Here is a 20,238-nt window from a genome sequence, read left to right on the forward strand (position 1 = left end):
CCTCTATCTCTCTTTCATCATCCCCCTTCTCCTTCAATCATTTCCTTCTCCCCTATACTTCTCTCTCCCATATACACCGATCAATATATACACACACATCCTGCAGTTTATATAGAAACACCTATCATCACAAATATTCATTATATACATGCATATTCTCCAATTTATACAGTAACACTTACCATCCCCCTCTCCAATCATTCACGAACACCTATCAAGATACTTTTCTCCCCCATACTTTTCCCTCTCTCCCATATACACCGATCATTATATACAGATTCTCCAGTTTATACAGGAACACCTATCACCCTCCTTCATTATATATATATATATATATATATACATACCCTCAAGTTTATACAAACACCCATCATCACCCTCTTGAATTATTCATAAACACCACTATCATCATTACATATTCACAGACAGAACCATACAACACATTTCCATCACACTCAAGACCTTGAGAACCAGTCACCCCCATTTATCATGATGGGAGTAGTAGTCCAAGGGCAGAGGGACAGATCGAAAGGGGGGTCTCACTTCTGAGACCCCCTGTGACCTTTACTGCTCCGCCCCTAGTGATGACATCATTAGGGGGCAGAGCTACACTGTCTAGGCCTGACTTTGTTCTCATTATCATGTGCCTTGCACAAGTATGGTAAATTTGGTGCAATTGAACCAAATTTAGACCAACCAAAACGATCTACAAAAAACTTCTACCTACACCAACATTTTTAAATTTCCCCCTATGTATATATGTGATTGTGCATATGCAGCAGAGCTGAGTGTGTGATTGTGTGTATGTAGTAGAGCTGAGTGTGTGTATGTAGTAGAGCTGAGTGTGTGAGTGTGTGTATGTAGCAGAGCCGAGTGTGCATATGTCCTGACCATGAATAGCCAAATGATTCAAAAAATAATTGTAATGGAAGGTATTATGAGTTTCTGTCATATGAATCTGATGTTGTTTCTTTAGTCTTCTCCATCATCTCTATATTATTCTCTCTTATAACTGTATTTATAATCAGAATATTCACTTTATTCTGGAAATCTCCCATTGTCAGAGCCAATAACCAGAACCTAAGCTTCGTTCTCCTGACCTCTCTCATGTTCAGCTTACTCTGTGTGTTTCTATTCATCGGTCGTCCAGTGGATATAACCTGCATGCTGAGACAAATCTTCTTTGGGATCTTCTTCACAGTAGTCGTGTCTTCTGTCCTGGCCAAGACCATCATAGTCTGCATAGCATTCAAGGCCACCAGACCAGACAGCTCCTGGAGAAAGTGTTTGGGGGTTAAGCTTCCTTATTCTGTAGTGTTGGTCTGTTCATCTCTTCAGATCCTGAATGCAGTTATCTGGTTGTCATTGTCTCCTCCATATCAAGAGCTTAACCTGGATTATCCTGGGAAGATCATCATTCAGTGTAATGAAGGGTCTGTCTTTGCCTTTTACCTCATGTTGAGTTATATGGGGTTCCTGGCAGCTGTGAGTTTTGTTCTAGCTTTCATGGTGAGGACTAGAGATGTTGCGAATTGTTTGCCGGCGAACTTAGCATGTTCGCATCGCCGGGCGAACATATGTGAAGTTTGATACGCCCCCTATACTTTAACATTGCGGTAAACTTTGATCCTATGAGTCAGAGTCAGCAGACACATTACAGCCAATCAGCAGCAGTCCCTCCCTTCCAGACCCTCCTACCTCCTGCACGGACGCCATTTTACCTTCATTCAGCATGCTGCAGGCTTAGGAAGTGAAGGGACAGAGAAGCTGCTCCTGCTGTAATAGGGAAAGCTATAGCTAGGTTGCTGCTAGGTGATGTATTCAGGGTCCACTTTACTCCTAAAGCACTAGTCTAACATCTGCTTTAATGACAGCACCCAAAAAAGCCCTTTTTAGGGCTCAAATATCAGTCCGTGTGTCTTGCAACAGCTGGAGGCACCCTGGTTGGGAGGGGAAAGCTGGTTAAAAGGGGTACTCCAGTGTAAAACTTAAGTTCCTTCAAGCAACTAACTACAGTATTAAAAGGGCTATAAGTTCAGTCTGTGTGTCTTGCAACAGCTGGAGGCACCCTGGTTGGGAGGAAACCGCTGGTTAAAAGGGGTACTCTGGTGTAAAACTTAATTTCCTTCAAGCAACTAACTACAGTATTAAAAGGGCTATAAGTTCAGTCCGTGTGTCTTGCACCTGCTGGAGGCACCCTGGTTGGGGACCTCTGCTTAAAAGGGGAACTCCGCTGGCAACCTTTTTTGCTCATTGTCACACTAGTGCAAATCACATTTGGTGTGACAGTTGTTCAAATAAAAAAAAAAACCTTTTTTGGCTGTGAAATAAAACCAGTGCTGCCTAAAGGGAGGCTCTAACTATGTGCTGCCTAATATGGGGGAATATATGTGCTGCCTAAAGGGAGGCTCTAACTATGTGCTGCCTAATATGGGGGAATCTATGTGCTGCCTAAAGGGGGGCTCTATGTGCTGCCTAAAGGGGGGCTCCAACTATGTGCTTCCTAACATGGGGGAATCTATGTGCTGCCTAAAGGGGGGATCAAACTATGTGATGCCTAAAGAAGGGATCTAACTATGTGCTGCCTAAAGGGGGCTCTACGTGCTGCCTAAAGGGAGGCTCTACCTATGTGCTGCCTAAAGGGGGGCTCTAACTATGTGCTGCCTAATATGGGGGAATCTATGTGCTGCCCAAAGGGGGATCTAACTATGTGATGCCTAAAGGGGGCTAAAGCACGTTATTCCAAAGAATTTAGGAATAATAGGTGATTTATGCCCTTTATGGATTAAAACCAGACTCTGCATCAACTATATAATTTTCCATGGGAGTTTTGCCATCGCGAACCGAAAATGTTATGTTCGCGACATCACTAGTGAGGACATTACCTGATATGTATAATGAAGCCAAGTACATCACCTTCAGCATGCTGGTGTTCTGCAGTGTCTGGATCGGTGCCATCCCGGCCTATCTGAGCAGTACAGGGAAACACATGGTCACTGTAGAGATATTTGCCATATTGGCCTCAGGTGGAGGAATATTGATCTGCATGTTTCTACCTAAATGTTACAATATCATGATGGAGCCTGAAGTGAATAATAAAGGAAAAGTAAAACAAAAATCTCTCTCACATAAACCAATTATTCATACAACATAGAATAAAAGATTGATTTACCTTATTTTATTAAAGAAATATGTAGTTTGCCAGTGCATTGGCTTCACAGTACATTAGACTTGAGTGAACATTTTAAAAGTTCAGCTCGGCAGGTTGCCAAATTTTCTGAGAAAAAAAAAAAACTGCAGTGAATTAAGCCTCCAAACACATGTATAACCACAGCTAGGGTCACATAGAAATTTATTTAGGTAGTTTTAAAGTTTTTTTAAGGCTAAGATAATGTCAAATTTATGACTAAATGCAGTAACCCATGGTAACGAAGAGCTCGTTTAAAAAACACACTTCGTTAGCGGATTTGTGTAGTTTTTAAACGCTAAAATAAAGGTACCCAAAGTATTCCCGGTTGTTGGCAGATGCCTGCCGGTGTTAAAATGCACATGGCGGCATTGAAAGACACAATGTCTTTTTTTTTTTTTTTTTTTAAAGCTTTTTCAAGCCTAGTATCCCTTTTTGGAAATAGCAACAGTTTTTAAATGAAGACACCATATATTTTTCTATAGCATTGAAAGTTGAAACTGGATTGGCGCTCTAAAAAAATAGCTTTTGTATGAAAAAAATTGAAAAAATAATTTCTTTTTTGGGGGGATTAATGTTTTTTTTTATGTCTAGGACTGGTGGGTAGTAGCAGTAGCTGCAAGGGTGGTGGACTGGTGGGAGTTGTAGTAGCCAGCAGACAGAACAGCAGGCAGTAGTGGACTTGTAACATTTGTAGTAGCCAGTGGATAGCAGGCAGTAGTAGACTGGCGGGAGTTATAGTAACCAGTGGACAGCAGGCGGTATTAGACTGGCGGGAGTTATAGTAACCAGTGGACAGCAGGCAGTAGCGTATGGCGGGAGTTATAGTAACCAGTGGACAGCAGGCAGTAGCGTCTGGCGGGAGTTGCAGTGGCCAACGGACAGAATGCAGTGGCGAAATGGTAGTATTCTAGTTGCCAGCAGACAGCAGGGCTGGTGGTAGTATTGTTTAATCAGTGGACTCTGGCACAGAATGTTTAGATTCCTCCTTGATCCAAGCCTGATTCAATTTCACAAACCAGAGTTTTTCCAAGTTGCTGGCAAACAATCTTGTTCGAGTTGGGTTGACAACATCTGCCGCGCTAAATAGTCTCCCATATGGTACATTGGAGGATGGACAAGACAGAACATCTATCGCAAACTGGGCAAGTTCTGGCCATTGGTCTAATCTGGTGACCCAGAAGACCATGGGGTCTGGGCTCATGGTGGCTGTCTGAGTAAGGGCACTACTAAGGTATGCATAAACCTAGCTGTTCAGTTGGTTGTGAACATCCATTTAGTAACAATCTATTTCAGGGTGGAATATTGGATGTAAAAACTTTGCCATTATGTAATAGAAAGTGAAGATGATGGTTCTGCTTTGTTGACCCCTGTTTGGCAGGTGTTTGATGCTGGAAAGCTATGGCAAGTGGCCGCATAGCTTCTGTAAATCAAATTTATCCTCCCTCTGGAAAGGTTATATGGGGCCAAATCATGACCTCCAGGACTCCTTGTTGTGCTTTACGCTGACGTTTTTTTATTAATGGCTGGATGTTTTGGGATGTTGTCCTGCTGCCGAATAAACATTTGGAGCCAGATGCAGATCAGATGCCTACTTGATCTGAAGCATCTGACTTTACAGATTTTTTTCCCCACCTGCCTAAAACTTTTGCATGGTACTATATAACACTCAACAATCTACAACAGCGTTCGATGCACTACTTTTCACCTGTGCAGTACACGTATAGTAAACTAATAGGAATCGATTGCCGCAGTCTGCCTATGAAAGTAGAGACATGTTGTCCTCCAGTCTTTTAATGCAAAACTGTCATGTGTATCATCACACCAGGGCCGCATAACTGTAATGATGCCTAGGAATTACTGTGCATGCTCAACCACTTAGACTGAATGAAGAAGCAAGCAGTGAGCAAGTCCAACCTGTCTGTTAGCGGAGGGAATGACTGACCACAACCTCTATTACTCCAAAGCAAATTTCTGCCCAGAAGAAATTGTATATAAACAGTTCAGTATCATCTAATACAATCTAAAGTTAGTAATAGACTTAAAGGGGTACCCCACCCCTAGACATCTTATCCCCTATCCAAAGGATAGGGGATAAGATGTCTGATTGCGGGGCTCCCGCCGCTGGGGACCCCCAGGATCTCTGTGCAGCACCCCACTGTCATTACTGCACAGAGTAAACTCACTCTGTACGTAATGACGGGCGATAAAGGGCCGGAGCATTGTGATGTCATGACTCCGCCCCCTGTGACATCACGGTCCGCCCCCTCAATACAAGTCTATGGGAAGGGGCGTGGCAGCCATCAGGGGGCAAAGCCGTGGCGTCACGATGCGATGCTCCGGCCCCTGTATCGCCTGTCATTACGCACAGAGTGAGTTTGCCCTGTGCAGTAATGACAGAGGGGTGCTGCACAGAGATCCCAGGGGTCCCCAGCAGCGGACAGTATTTGTATGTGGACACATCTGAACTCAGCAACGTTGCTTTGTGGGATAACTCCTTTAACCTCTAGAAGACATGCAAAGTACAAGTTATAGTGGGGAAGCCCAGGTGCCAAGGGATAACACTGACAGGGGCTCTGTGTTTATGTTCCATTGTTCATTCTTAACTTCAGTGAAGCTACATTTACAGTATATTATTTTCTGAATCTACAGTTGTTGTTACAATGGCACCATTGTCCTTGTTCCTGCTAAGATTTCAATTCACACCAACTACACAATCCAATTGGGAATATCTCTAACACACATTATAACAAGGCCGCGATCGCCTTTCATCTACACAATGTGAGTTATAGCAGGTGTGTGGCATTCTAAGGTTACATTGGCATCATCTCACCGACACCGGGAGAAAAACAAATCAGGAAATGTCTAAGTAGTGAAAAATGTTAGAAATAAGAAAACAACATGGGACTAGAATACAATATGCGGGCTAGAAGAAAACGGTATGGAGGCTAGAAGAAAACGGTATAGAAGCTAGAAGAATACAGGATGGGGGCTAGAAAAATACAGTATGGAGACCAGAAGAATACAGTATGGGTGCTAGGAGAATACAGTATGAAGACCAGAAGAATACAGTATGAAGACCAGAAGAATACAGTATGAAGACCAGAAGAATACAGTATGGAGACCAGAAGAATATAGTATGGGTGCTAGGAGAATACAGTATGAAGACCAGAAGAATACAGTATGGGTGCTAGGAGAATACAGTATGGGTGCTAGGAGAATACAGTATGGAGACCAGAAGAATACAGTATGGGTGCTAGGAGAATACAGTATGAAGACCAGAAGAATACAGTATGAAGACCAGAAGAATACAGTATGAAGACCAGAAGAATACAGTATGGAGACCAGAAGAATACAGTATGAAGACCAGAAGAATACAGTATGGAGACCAGAAGAATACAGTATGGAGACCATAAGAATACAGTATGGGTGCTAGGAGAATACAGAATGGGTGCTAGGAGAATACAGTATGAAGACCAGAAGAATACAGTATGAAGACCAGAAGAATACAGTATGGAGACCAGAAGAATACAGTATGAAGACCAGAAGAATACAGTATGGAGACCATAAGAATACAGTATGAAGACCAGAAGAATACAGTATGGAGACCAGAAGAATACAGTATGAAGACCAGAAGAATACAGTATGGAGACCATAAGAATACAGTATGAAGACCAGAAGAATACAGTATGGAGACCAGAAGAATACAGTATGAAGACCAGAAGAATACAGTATGGAGACCATAAGAATACAGTATGGAGACCATAAGAATACAGTATGGAGACCATAAGAATACAGTATGGAGACCATAAGAATACAGTATGGGTGCTAGGAGAATACAGTATGAAGACCAGAAGAATACAGTATGGAGACCATAAGAATACAGTATGAAGACCAGAAGAATACAGTATGGAGACCATAAGAATACAGTATGGAGACCATAAGAATACAGTATGGGTGCTAGGAGAATACAGTATGGAGACTATGGGGGATATTTATGAAAACCTGTGCAGAGGAAAAGTTGACCAGTTGCCCATAGCAACCAATGGGATCGCTTCTTTCATTTTTCAGAGGCCTTTTCAAAAGTGAAATAAGCGATCTGATTGGTTGCTATAGGCAACTCAGCAACTTTTCCTCTGCACTGGTTTTGATAAATATCCCCTATAAGAATACAGTATGAAGACCAGAAGAATGCAGTATGGAGACCAGAAGAATACAGTATGGAGACCAGAAGAATACAGTATGGAGACCATAAGAATACAGTATGGAGACCAGAACAATACAGTATGGAGACCAGAAGAATACAGTATGAAGACCAGAAGAATACAGTATGAAGACCAGAAGAATACAGTATGGAGACCAGAAGAATACAGTATGAAGACCAGAAGAATACAGTATGGAGACCATAAGAATACAGTATGGAGACCATAAGAATACAGTATGGAGACCAGAAGAATACAGTATGGAGACCAGAAGAATACAGTATGGAGACCAGAAGAATATAGTATGGGAGCTAGAAGAATACAGTATGGGAGCTAGAAGAATACAGTATGGAGACCATAAGAATACAGTATGGGAGCTACAAGAATATAGTATGGGAGGTAGAAGAATATAGTATGGAAGCTAGAAGAATATAGTATGGGAGCTAGAAGAATACAGTATGGTATCTAGAATAATTCAGTATAATGGCTAGAAGAATATGGGGGCTAAAATAATACAGTATAGGGGTAAAAGAATGCAGTATGGGAGCTAGAAGAATACAGTATGGGAGCTAGAAGAATACAGTATGGGAGCTAGAAGAATACAGTATGGTTGCCAAAAGAATGCAGTATGGAGGCTAGAAGGATAGATTATAGGGGCTAGAAGAATATAGTATAGGGGTTGAAAAATACAGTACAAGGGCTGAGAGAATACATTATGAAGACCAGAATAATACAGTATGGGGGCTGGAATAATATCATGGCTCAAGTCCTACAGGAACGCATGGGAACTGAGTTACTGCACTTTTTCCACAGCAGAAACACTGTTTCCATTAGCTGGAGTCCTGAGAGGCCAGCCTATGAGTGGAAATCTTGGTGAGTTTCCACACTTTTTTTTCCCCAGGATTTGACCCCTGCTGAATTGAATAGGGAATAGTGATCTGTATCTAGCCTGTAGTTCTGGGGATTTTCATATATTTTAGCAAACACCATCAGTACACATTGACCCTGATTTACAAAGAGTGAAGTGTAGATTTCTTTCTGGGTTTTAATTTTTTTTTTCACAGTATTTACTAAGGTTTCCCTACATTTTCCACTTTCCCTACATTTTCCGCTGATCTGTCTGGTTTTTCTCAGTTCAAATCCACCACATTTTCTGTGGAAACCTTAGTAAATATGTTGGGTTTTTGTGAAAATGTCGGGAGCACGCCTCTTTTTGTGACCACGCCCCTCCCCCTTTCCCGACGGCCACGGAGAGTTAGCCAGGTTTTTTTCAATTATAGCACAAGTTCAGGCACAAAATCTGGCACAGACAGAATTTCTGGCGCAATGCACCAGAATCTGGCGCACAACCCATCAAAACATGTTGGGTTTGCAATAGTAAATGAGGGCCATTGTGCATTAATCTCTGCCAGTCAAAAAACGTGTTGAAGTTATACGTATGTAGCCTGTAGTATTAATAAATTTCTGTTGCATTTCATATAGTTCCACAAACACTGTCAGTACTCATTGTGCAGTTATCTCTGCCAGTCAAAAAGCGTGTTAAAGTTATAAGTATCTAGCCCAGTGTTTCCCAACCTTTTTCTGGTCGGGAGCTTGTGATGTCATAGCCGCGTCCCCTCATGACGTCACACCCTGCCCCCTCAATGCAAGTCTATGGGAGTGGGCGTGACAGCTGCCACGCCCCCTCCCATAGACCTGCATTGAGGGGGCGGGGTGTGACGTCATGAGGGGACAGGGCTATGGCGTCACGAGCAGCGGAGTACCCCTTTAAAGTCAATTGTCTCAATGTTTTTGATTGACTGACCCCATAAAATGGCCGCACATGTGCTCTCAAGGCTTCTAATGTCCCTTTTAGTTTTATCTTTCTTTCGTGCTGGTGTAAGCAATGCCAAGTCTTTAAGAACTTTTTTTTGCTTGTAATTTTATTTTTTTGTGACTACATTATTTAAAGAAATCACAAGAGGAATAAACTAATACAGATACGAAAATATAAATATAACTTCAGTTTGTATTCATGACTTGGAAGCATCTGGTGACAATAAGATTAGATTGTGACTAAATTGTATTTTCTTCAGGAAGCTTCTACCAGCGTATATATATATATATATATATATATATATATATATATAAGGGCTGAGATTATGCAGGTTCAGGCATTGCTGGAAATGATTTGGATGTGTCAGGAAGCTGTATAACTTATATACAAAGGGTCCTGTGCTAAGTTACTCCATGAGATGTTTCTCCAACCATATAAAAATGATGAAATTCGGAGCAGCCTTCTCTCCAGTAATGATGGGTATGATCCTCTCCTCCCTTACACTGTCTATGACTTTGGCGCTGTCACCTGTGTGTAAGCTGAGCCTGAAACCCTCATTTGATGATTATAAGTATTATAAACATGGAGACATTATCATTGGAGGGATTTTTACTGTAAATTTTAACATGGATGAATTTCAGACAGAGACACATGAGAAAATAATGTGGTGTAATGGGTAAGTCACCAAACATATGGCAGAAAAAAAGCATTTATTTGTATCACTGTCCAAAGCTATAGAACATTTTTGTTGCTCTTCCTTAACCTTGTGAGAGAAAAAGCAACAGTGGCACTCCTGTCCTCATATCCTGTCCTCATATCCTGTCCTCATATCCTGTCCTCATATCCTGTCCTCATATCCTGTCCTCATATCCCGTCCTCAGATACAGTTCTCATATCTCATCCTCATATCCTGTCCTCATATCCCATCCTCATATCCCGTCCACATATCCCAACCCCATATGCGGCCCTCATATCCCATCCTAATATCCCTTCCTCATATCTCATCCTCATATCCTGTCCTGGTATTCCAACCTCATATCCTATCCTAATATCCCATCCTCATATCCTGTCCTCATATACCGACCTTATATCCTGTCCTCATATCCCATCCTCAAATACCGTCCTCATATCCCATCCTCATATCCTGACGTCATATCCCATCCTCATATCCCGTCCTCATATCCCGACCTCATACCCTGTCCTCATATCCTGACGTCATATCCCATCCTCATATCCCGTCCTCATATCCCGACCTCATATCCCGACCTCATATCCCGTCCTCATATCCCATCCTCAAATCCCATCCTCATATCTCATCCTCATATCCCGATCTTATATCTTGTCCTCATATCCCGTCCTGATATTCCGACCTCATATCTTATCCTAATATCCCACACTCATATCCTGTCCTGATATCCTGACCTCATATCCCGTCCTCATATCTCATCCTCATATCCCATCCTCATATCTCGTCCTCATATCCCATCCTCATATCCCATCCTCATATCTCATCCTCATATCCTGTCCTCATATCCCGTCCTCATATCTCATCCTCATATCCATCCTCATATCCTGTCCTCATATCCCGTCCTCATATCCCAACCTCATATCCGATCCTCATAACCTAACAAATAAACAGTATACTACCATGTTGATGCCTGCCTTGTCCCTTGCACCAGCCTCTGTATATTTGCCCCCTGCAATGGCATGTCATGTGCACATTTAACCTAGAAACTGGAAAAAAAAATAGTGCTGCATATTCAGCCACTATAAGGCTGGGGTCACATGTAGTAATTAAAGTATTTTTATCCAAAATTGGAAAAAGGATCTAACACAGAGGGAAACAAATGGAAAGATTTGCACCTTTTTTTCTGTGATTAGGACCCACTTCTTTTCCTTTTTTGTTGAAGTGTAGGTGTCATTTATTCTGTTTTAAACCTGCACAAGTGGTGATAAGGTCAATTATAGCTTTCACTGCTGTTATTGAGCCTCTGAGATTCTCCACCATGGTGCTTACATACAGTATTTCTCATTCTCTACATTTCATAGAGTGGGACCAGAGCTGGGCTGTTTACCAGCAGAACACATACACAGACAGGGCTTAGTTTCCCTCACTTCTCTAGCCAATCACATATTGCTATCTGCTATTCCATGACATGGTGCTGTAGAAAGTGCACTGGACTAAGCAGGCTAGCATTGTGCTGAGCAGATAATTCATACAGTACAGAAGAGCCTCTCAAACTGCGAGACATGTTGTTCCAGGGGATTGATCCCTATTGGATGGTGAGGCTCAGCCGGGGAGACAATTCTCAAATATGGGACTATAGGCCACACAATCCTTTCCCTGGCTGCAACAATCTTTGGTTTAGCAACATTATTGACTCATTTTGTACTTATTTTAATGTAGACTAAGCAATACTTATTAATTGGACTTCCATCACAAATGGTGGGGCTCAGGCATCCTATCAATCTGTCCACTGAGGCCTAGGCATCCCTTTGGTCCATTGGGTGAGACCCCAGTGGAAGAAGTTTAAGAAGCCCTGCAGTATAGAACTAGATGATGTATGGAGGGGAAAGAGGTTACTAACTGAACTGTTACTGGTTGTGCTGCAAAACTAAAGGAAGGGGGAGATTACTCTACAGCACTGTGGACATACAACAGTAGGTACACTTGGATTTACTCAAGGCATAACCACCCTGGTACTTAGATATGGTCAGGAGTCCTTAATTTACCTTTAAGGAGCAGTGTAAATAATATTTAGCTGGCACGCTATTAACCCTTTAGACGCAGCATTCAAAGTTGATCACTAGCTCAGTCGGCTGTTCAGGATCGCCGCAGCTAAATGGCAGCATCCAGAACAGCTGGAACACACAAGGAGGGCCCTTACCTTTCTCCTGGTGTCCGATTGCCGAATAACTGCTCAGTGCCTGAGATACAGGCATGAGCATTCAAGCGGCAGAATAATTTATCAATGGTTTTCTATGGTATAACAATGATCAATGTAAAAGATCAGTGTGTGCAGTGTTATAGCCCACTATGGGAGCTATAACATTGCAAAAAAAAAAGGGAAAAAAAAGTGTATAAAGATCATTTAACCCCTTCCCTAATAAAAGTTTGAATCACCCCCCTTTTCCCATTTAAAAAAAGTGTAAATAAAAGTAAACATATGCGAAAATGTCCAAATTATAAAAAATATATTGGTAATTAAACTGCACGGTCATTGGCGTTGCCGCAAAAAAACAAAAAATTTATGGTCATTTTTTATATTATGAAAAATGTAATAAAAAGCAATCTAAAAGTCAGATCAATACAAAAATAGCACGGCTAAAAACTTCAGATCACGGTGCAAAAAAATGAGCCATCATATGCAGAAAAATAAAAAAGTTATAGGGGTCAGAAAATGACAATTTTAAAGGTATTAATTTTTGTGCATGTAGTTATGATTTTTTCCTGATGTACAATAAAATCAAACCTATATAAGTAGGGTATCATTTTAATCATATGGACCTACAGAATAAAGAGAAGGTGTCATTTTAACCGAAAAATTTACTACGTAGAAACGGAAGCCCCCAAAATTACAAAATTGTGTTTATTTCTTAAATTTTGTCACACAATGAATTTTTTTCCATTTTGTTGTAGGTTTTTGGGTAAAATTACTGATGTCATTACAAAGTAGAATTTTTAGCGCAAAAAATAAGCCATCATATGGATTTTTAGGTGCATAATTGAAAGAATTATGATTTTTTAAAGGTAAGGAGGAAAAAACGAAAGTGCAAAAACGGAAAAACCCTGAGTCCTTAAGGGATTAAAATAAAACCATTGCAGAACGCTAATGTCAAGCAGCAGCCAAGATTCCTATCTGGAGTAATTCAGTGCAAAATAGACAGGGAGGAGGTAGATGCAGCTGCAGTCACCCACCTTCAGTGTCTGTGTTATGAGAAGAGGTAAGGGAAGGAGAAGGGCTGCTGGAAGTTTACCTTTGCAGATTATACACAAAGTATTGGGCTGTAGTCCTGTAACACCTTGTTTGTAAGTGTGAGGTCACTTTTCTCCATCCCACACATCAGCCACCCCACCCATTGAAGCACAGGTGTGCTGCCTTCCATGCTGTGCTGTTGCAAAACTACAATTTACTGCAGAATGATTTCCTTCCCACCCAGCGGTCGCTCCACCCATTGAAGCAGACAGGCTCCCTGTCAGCACCTGATTAGATTGAAATGTCTCGGGCCACACCGCAACCTGGGAAAGCCTGAGACGACACTAATTTTATATGCTGTTGAAAATAAACATTGGGGCAAAAATCACATGAGAATTGTGAGACCACCATGAAATATAAGTACAGACACTATAGTATGAACTACACTAACATTACAGCCTCTGTAGCATAGTCAAATAAAAAAAATCCTGGAATACCTCTTTAAGTTTTTGATTTATAACTTTAATTTGCTTTACATTTTAATATCATAATTATTATTATTACTATTTGCAGACATTTTCCATTCAATTATAAATACTTTTTGAACTTTCAATTTGCTATTGAAGAAGTCAATAAAAATCGAAATATTTTACCCAATGTGACTTTGGGATTTCATGTATATGATTCTTGTTCCAATGCTAATAAAGCTGTAAAAAGTACAATAAAAATATTATCAGGACCTGGAGCTACTGTACCCAACTACTACTGTACAGGAGAAGAGGACATTGCGGGTTTTATTGGAGATCTGGTATCTGTAACAACTGTTCCCATAGCCCAAATACTGAATGTATACGGGTATACACAGGTAACTAACATGTATGTATATCAGTCAGATCAAGGGCGTAGGCGTACATACCAGAGAAGGAGACCATGTCATTGCTATGGGGCCCTCAGAGAGAGTGAGCTCTGCCCTGATCTGTCCTATTCTATTTTCTATTGGTGACACAGCAAGGAAACTGCATTGTCAGCAAAGTAATGGTAAGAAAGCGTATAGACCAATGGGTCATGAAAACTAATGGGAAATAAACACCAAACCTTTCTGTGCTGGGGCAAAATCAGACACCAAAAGAGGAGGTCCATTTTGATATTTGCTATGGGGCCCTTTTTTTAATCTATGTACGCCACATAGTCAGACATTACATTAAAACCATGTGCCTAATTTTGGAAAGGTCGCCCTTTTGCTGCAAAAATAGCTGTGAATTCTTAAGGGAATGTGTGATGTCCCACCACGGGTTAAGGGGATGAGTGTCAGATGTGTTCAGATTTATGTGCAAATAATATTGTAAATTGTTTTGCTCCCTGTAGTTGTTTACTGACTAGCCTGTGAAGGATGTACACATCACAGAGTCCAAGCATTGACAATAAGAGAAGTACATTCCCAAGGAAGAAATCCAAAATGATACATTGTAGCAGCATTTTTCCTCTGCCTGCACGTGGGTAACTGTAATGTCCGTTTCTATGTTTTTGCATTGTGGTGCTCCTGTTCAGACATTAGGTTTGTCTGAAAAGTTTCTGTGCTAATTCTCCCTTGTTTGGGAAGAGTTAATGCTTTCAGCCTATGGCATCTCGGGTGTAGTTATTTAGACTTGTGCTCTGCTGGAACTCTCGGCTGGTATTTAGATTTATACTCTGACAATGTCTGGTTTATTATGCACTTTCACTATGTCTGTGCACATATCCTGAGTTTTAACCATGGTTATCTGTACTGTTTGATAAATAGATTTTAGCCTGCCTTTTTATAGTACATTTGATGGGTTTTAGTATTTTGTATGTTCGTTCTGCATTTACCTTGATAGATCTTAGTCCGTGTTTACACTGAGCGTTGTCAGTCCTGTTTTGACCTTTTGTTCCTGCAACTCTGAAGATAGAATCATGTTCTGAGCCTTGGGCTATTCGGTCTATCAAGGAGTGAGTGAGTCTTGTGCTTGTACCCATGTTTGCTTGTATTTAGTATTTATATTTCCTCCTAGGCCAGTATCTTGATCATTCAGTGGGGAGTGCCCGTTGGCTAGGAGTCTATTTGGTTTGGTATTGATGTCCCTCCATGTTTGGAGTGGGGTGTCTAATGTGTTCTGTGTCCAGTGTGAAAAGTGTTCTTGATTTCCTGACCTGTTTTATGTTAGTATGCTATATCCTGCCTAGTTGGTATTTAGATTTCTGTTCTGGTTATTGTATTCCCGTTATTTTCCTGAAGTGTTCCCCGACCATGTGTAGTTTCGTATGTATTGTTCACTTCTACGCCAATGCACTTTTCCGCTTGGAAGGGACCGGCTCCAAGTTAACAATCTGTCATTTAGGGTGGATGGGCAGGTAGGCAGGGAGAGTGGTTTATAGGGACAGCTTAGGGTTCACTTTTCCCTGTCCTCCCGTTCATGACAGTAATTACCTTAGAGTCATCAGTAGGCCTTCCATTGGCAAAGGCTGTGTGCACAGGGAGAACTTGCATGAGACTGTCTTACCACTTAAACCACGAGTGACATTATTATAGTAGAAGCACAGGTCTCAGCATACCTCGGGTTGTAACATATGGACTACACAAAACCTTTGAAAGTGTCCTGTGCTATCTGGACTGTACTCGGTTTCCCAGCACATTTTACAGGTGCTTGAATATATTAATACAGTTTATGAACTTGATTAGAGATGAGCGAACTTTTGAAAAGTTTGACTGAAGTTTGCTGAACTTTTTCAAAATTGTTGCTAGATTCGGCTTGGTTTAACGCATACCGGCAATTAAATAAACCCCAAATACGTTTCTAACACTACCCAACAGCTCTGAAGCACACTCTAACACTGCTAATAATGTACAGGGTGGGCCATTTATATGGATAGACCTTAATAAAATGGGAATGGTTGGTGATATTAACTTCCTGTTTGTGGCATATTAGTATATGTGAGGGGGGAAACATTTCAAGATGGGTGGTGACCATGGCGGACATTTTGAAGTCGGCCATTTTGAATCAAAATTTCAATAGGAAGAGGGTCATGTGACACATCAAACTTACTGGGAATTTCATAAGAAAAACAATGATGTGTTTGGTTTTAACATAACTTTATTCTTTCATAAGTTATTTCTCCTGCGGTGTTGCTATCAGTGTGTGAAGAGTGGGAGAAGAAGGGATTGTTTTTATTTTATGACTGACTGCCTCCATCTGAGGGAAAAACTGTTCTATGGGTGGTGGTGGACAGGTTTAGTAAACAGTGTCATATCATGCAATTTCACACAAAGAAGATAATAGCGGAGAGCTCACTGTATCAGATGACAGGCGGTTCAGTCGGACGCGTTCATCCACGGACTATAATCGGTCTTGGCAGGGAGGTGGCAGGTGGATACGGGGGGAGCTCAGACGTCGGGCCACGGACCGTATCATGCCCCTAGGCACTGTCAGGCCGCTGAGAGACGTCATCACGCATGCTCCATGTCTTTAACCTATTCCCAAAGGACGTCACGCCAGAGAATGAAACAAACACAGGTGAGTGTTAGTTAATTATGTACAGTGAAAGTGAAAAAAATATGATAAAAACAAGAACATACTGAATTAATAACTTCTAACTTGCGAATAGCAGGATGTTGTATAGAGATATATAGTAATGCACTAAATTAATTTTTGTCATTTAACTCCTTAAGGATGAGCACCGTAAATATACGGCGCTGCTAAGAAGTACTTAGCGCACAACGCTGTACATTTACAGCGCAACTTTCCTGGATCACCGCGTCTCTGGATGCGGTGATCGGAATGGGATGACTGCTGATATCTATCAGCAGCCATCCCAGCACATCGCCGAGGGGGGTCCTGAGACCCCCCATGTCGGCGATCGCTGCAAATCGCTGGTCAATTCAGACCTGCGATTTGACGCTATTCCGGGTCAATTGGGTCACTGATGACTTGGAAAAAAAAGCGTGAATGGAGCTGTCTGAGACAGCCCCATTCACCCTTACCCAGCAGGATTGAGGTGGCACGACCGACCAATCACGGACCTGCTGGGCGGCGATCGGGACGGCGATTGGAGCGGAGATGGGCACCGGCGGGGGGTCTCCTACCTTGCCCTGGTCCAACGGGGGTCCCATCAGGATCAGTGGCGGCGACAGGAGCAGCAGGATCGGTCCCGGCGGCAGGATACAGCAGGAGGTGAGTCCTGTTCACCTCCTACTGTTACTTAGCAACAACTCGCAGCATGCAAAGCCAAAGGGCATGCTGGGAGTTGTAGTTTTGCAACAGCTGGAGTTCCAACTACAACTCCCTGCATGCTCTTTGGTAGTCTGTGCATGCTGGGGCTTGTAGTTATGCAACAGCTGGAGGCACATTTTTTGCTATGAAAACTCCCAGCATGCACAGACTACCAAAGGGCATGCAGGGAGTTGTAGCAGTGTGCCTTCAGCTGTTGCAAAACTACAACTCTAAGCATGCCCTTCGTCTGTCAATGCATGCTGATTGTTGCAGTTTTGTAACAGCTGGAGACACATTGATCAGTGTTTTGCAACCAGTGTGCCTACAGCTGTTGCAAAAATATAACTTCCAGCATGCACTGAGAGACTGTACATGCTGGGAGTTGTAATTTTGCAACAGCTGGAGGCATACTGGTTGCGAAACACTGAGTTAAGTAACAAACGCTCAGTGTTTCCCAACCAACGTGCCTCCAGCTGTTGTATAACTATTACTATACAAGAATATGGGTGCACTACTGTGGTAGATGTAAACAATACATTGGCTATCCCTCAACACTGATGTTAAAATTGAGACATTCGCCAGTGTATCCTTATATGAAGGACACACCAGAGCCCGCACACCAACGCCAAGGTTTCTCAATTTGGTGTGAGACCTAACGCTAGTCCTACCTGTGCTTGATAAACAGAACAGGGGCCAGTGGGCAATTACGGCAGCATTCGGCTGGCTCACAACTTCCTTCCAGATACCCTCCAGTGTTACTACGCACACATGCAATGGGAGGAGGGAGGCAAGCTGCAAGCCCCACCTGAGTTGGCTATTATGGGTGCCTGGCCTCACAGGTGCTACCTTAATGCTGCCTGGTAGATATTCAAGGCGCATTAATGTTGGAGTTTACACACCTCCAAATTTAAAATTTAAACAAACAACAAAAAACGTGGTCTCAAATGGCTGGAAGTGCTCAACCCCAAATGCGGTTGTGCATTTATACTGGGGGAGCAGATCCTGCCCTTGTAGTCCGTTGCTAGGGGCGATCCCCAGCATAAAAATGCATACAATGGAGGATGCCTGCAGCGGACTGCAAGTGCCACAATAGAATCCTACATAAACAGTGTGGATATGTAACAATTAGAATACAATACAAGAATATGGGTGCACTACTGTGGTAGATGTAAACAATACATTGGCTATCCCTCAACACTGATGTTAAAATTGAGACATTCGCCAGTGTATCCTTATATGAAGGACACACCAGAGCCCGCACACCAACGCCAAGGTTTCTCAAGGTTTCTAACGCTAGTCCTACCTGTGCTTGATAAACAGAACAGGGGCCAGTGGGCAATTACGGCAGCATTCGGCTGGCTCACAACTTCCTTCCAGATACCCTCCAGTGTTACTACGCACACATGCAATGGGAGGAGGGAGGCAAGCTGCAAGCCCCACCTGAGTTGGCTATTACTCCCAGCATGTATGGTCTGTCAGTGCATGCTGGGAGTTGTAGTTTTGCAGCAGCTGGAGGTTTGCCCCCCGCCCATGTGAATGTACAGGGTTTACAGTAAGTTTTCTGCTGCAAGTTTGAGATGTGGCAAATTTTCCACCACAGCTCAAACTCACTACACTACACTACACCTACCCAAAATAAAAAGTAAAACACTACATATACATATACCCCTACACAGTCTTCTCCCCCCAACCAGTAAAAAAAAAAACGTCTTGTACTGCACTGTTTCCAAAATAGAGCCTCCAGCTGTTGAAAAACAACAACTCCCAGTATTGCCAGACAGCCACTGACTGTCCAGGCATGCTGGGAGTTTTGCAACAGCTGGAGACACCCTGTGTAGGGAAACACTGCCGTGGGGTATTTTTGTGGCGGATTCAAATCCCCAATTTAGGCCTCAAATCCACATGGCGCTCTCTTGCTTTGGATCCCTGTCATATTTCAAAGAAACAGTTTAGGGCCATATATGGGGTATCTCCGTACTTGGGAGAAATTGCACTACAAATCTTGGGGGGCTTTTTCTCCTTTTACCCCTTATGAAAAGGTAAAGTTGTTGTCTACACCAGCATGTTAATGTAAAAAAAATAAAAATATTTACACTAACATGCTGGTATTGCCCCATACTTTTAATTTTCACAAGCGGTAAAAGGAAAAAAAAAGACCCCCAAAATTTGTAACGCTATTTCTCCTGAATACGGAAATACCCCATATGTGGGTGTACAATGTTCTGCGGACGCACAACAAGGCTCAGGAGTGAGAGTGCACTATGTACATTTGAGGCCTAAATTGGTGATTTGCACAGGGGATTTTACAGTGGTTCTGACATAAACGCAAAACAATAAATACCCAGATGTGACCACATTTTGGAAGCTACACCCCTCACGGAATGTAACAAGGGGTATAGTAAGCCTTAACACCCCACAGGTGTTTGACAAATTTTCGTTAAAGTTGGATGTGAAAATGAGAAAATACTTTTTTTTTCCCACTAAAATGCTGGTGTTACCCTACATTTTTCATTTTCACAAGGGAGAATAGGAAAAAAAAAAACGAAATTTGTAACCCCATTTCTTCTGAGTAAGATCATACCCCATATGTGGATGTAAATTGCTCTGCTGTTGAACTACAATGCTCAGAAGAGAGGGAGCGCCATTGGGATTTTGGAAAGAGAATGTGTCAGATTTTTGGAACAGTGGTCCGTGAAAATGAAAAATTTAAGATCTGTTCCAAAGATCTGTCAAACGCCAGTGGGGTGTAAATGTTCACTGCACCCCTTATTAAATTATTTAAGAGGTGTAGTTTCCAAAATGGGGTCACATGGGGGGGGGATCCACTGTTCTGGCACCACAGTGGGCTTTGTAAACGCACATGGCCCCCAACTTCTATTCCAACCTAATG

At 42.1% G+C, this 20,238-nt stretch overlaps 1 protein-coding gene across 1 annotated transcript in view; it reads left to right on the forward strand.

Moving 5' to 3' along the window:
* The first annotated feature begins 892 nt into the window (after window positions 1-892).
* Window positions 893-20,238, forward strand: part of LOC130358786 (G-protein coupled receptor family C group 6 member A-like) — a 53,387-nt gene continuing 34,041 nt past the window's right edge. Inside the window, exons 1-4 of the mRNA XM_056562828.1 lie at window positions 893-932; window positions 977-1,509; window positions 9,745-9,881; window positions 13,696-13,987. Of these exons, the coding sequence (XP_056418803.1) occupies window positions 893-932; window positions 977-1,509; window positions 9,745-9,881; window positions 13,696-13,987 (1,002 nt within the window). The remainder of the gene's footprint in view (window positions 933-976; window positions 1,510-9,744; window positions 9,882-13,695; window positions 13,988-20,238) is intronic.

The sequence above is a fragment of the Hyla sarda genome, chromosome 1 (assembly GCF_029499605.1).
Source record: "Hyla sarda isolate aHylSar1 chromosome 1, aHylSar1.hap1, whole genome shotgun sequence".
NCBI lineage: Eukaryota > Metazoa > Chordata > Amphibia > Anura > Hylidae > Hyla > Hyla sarda.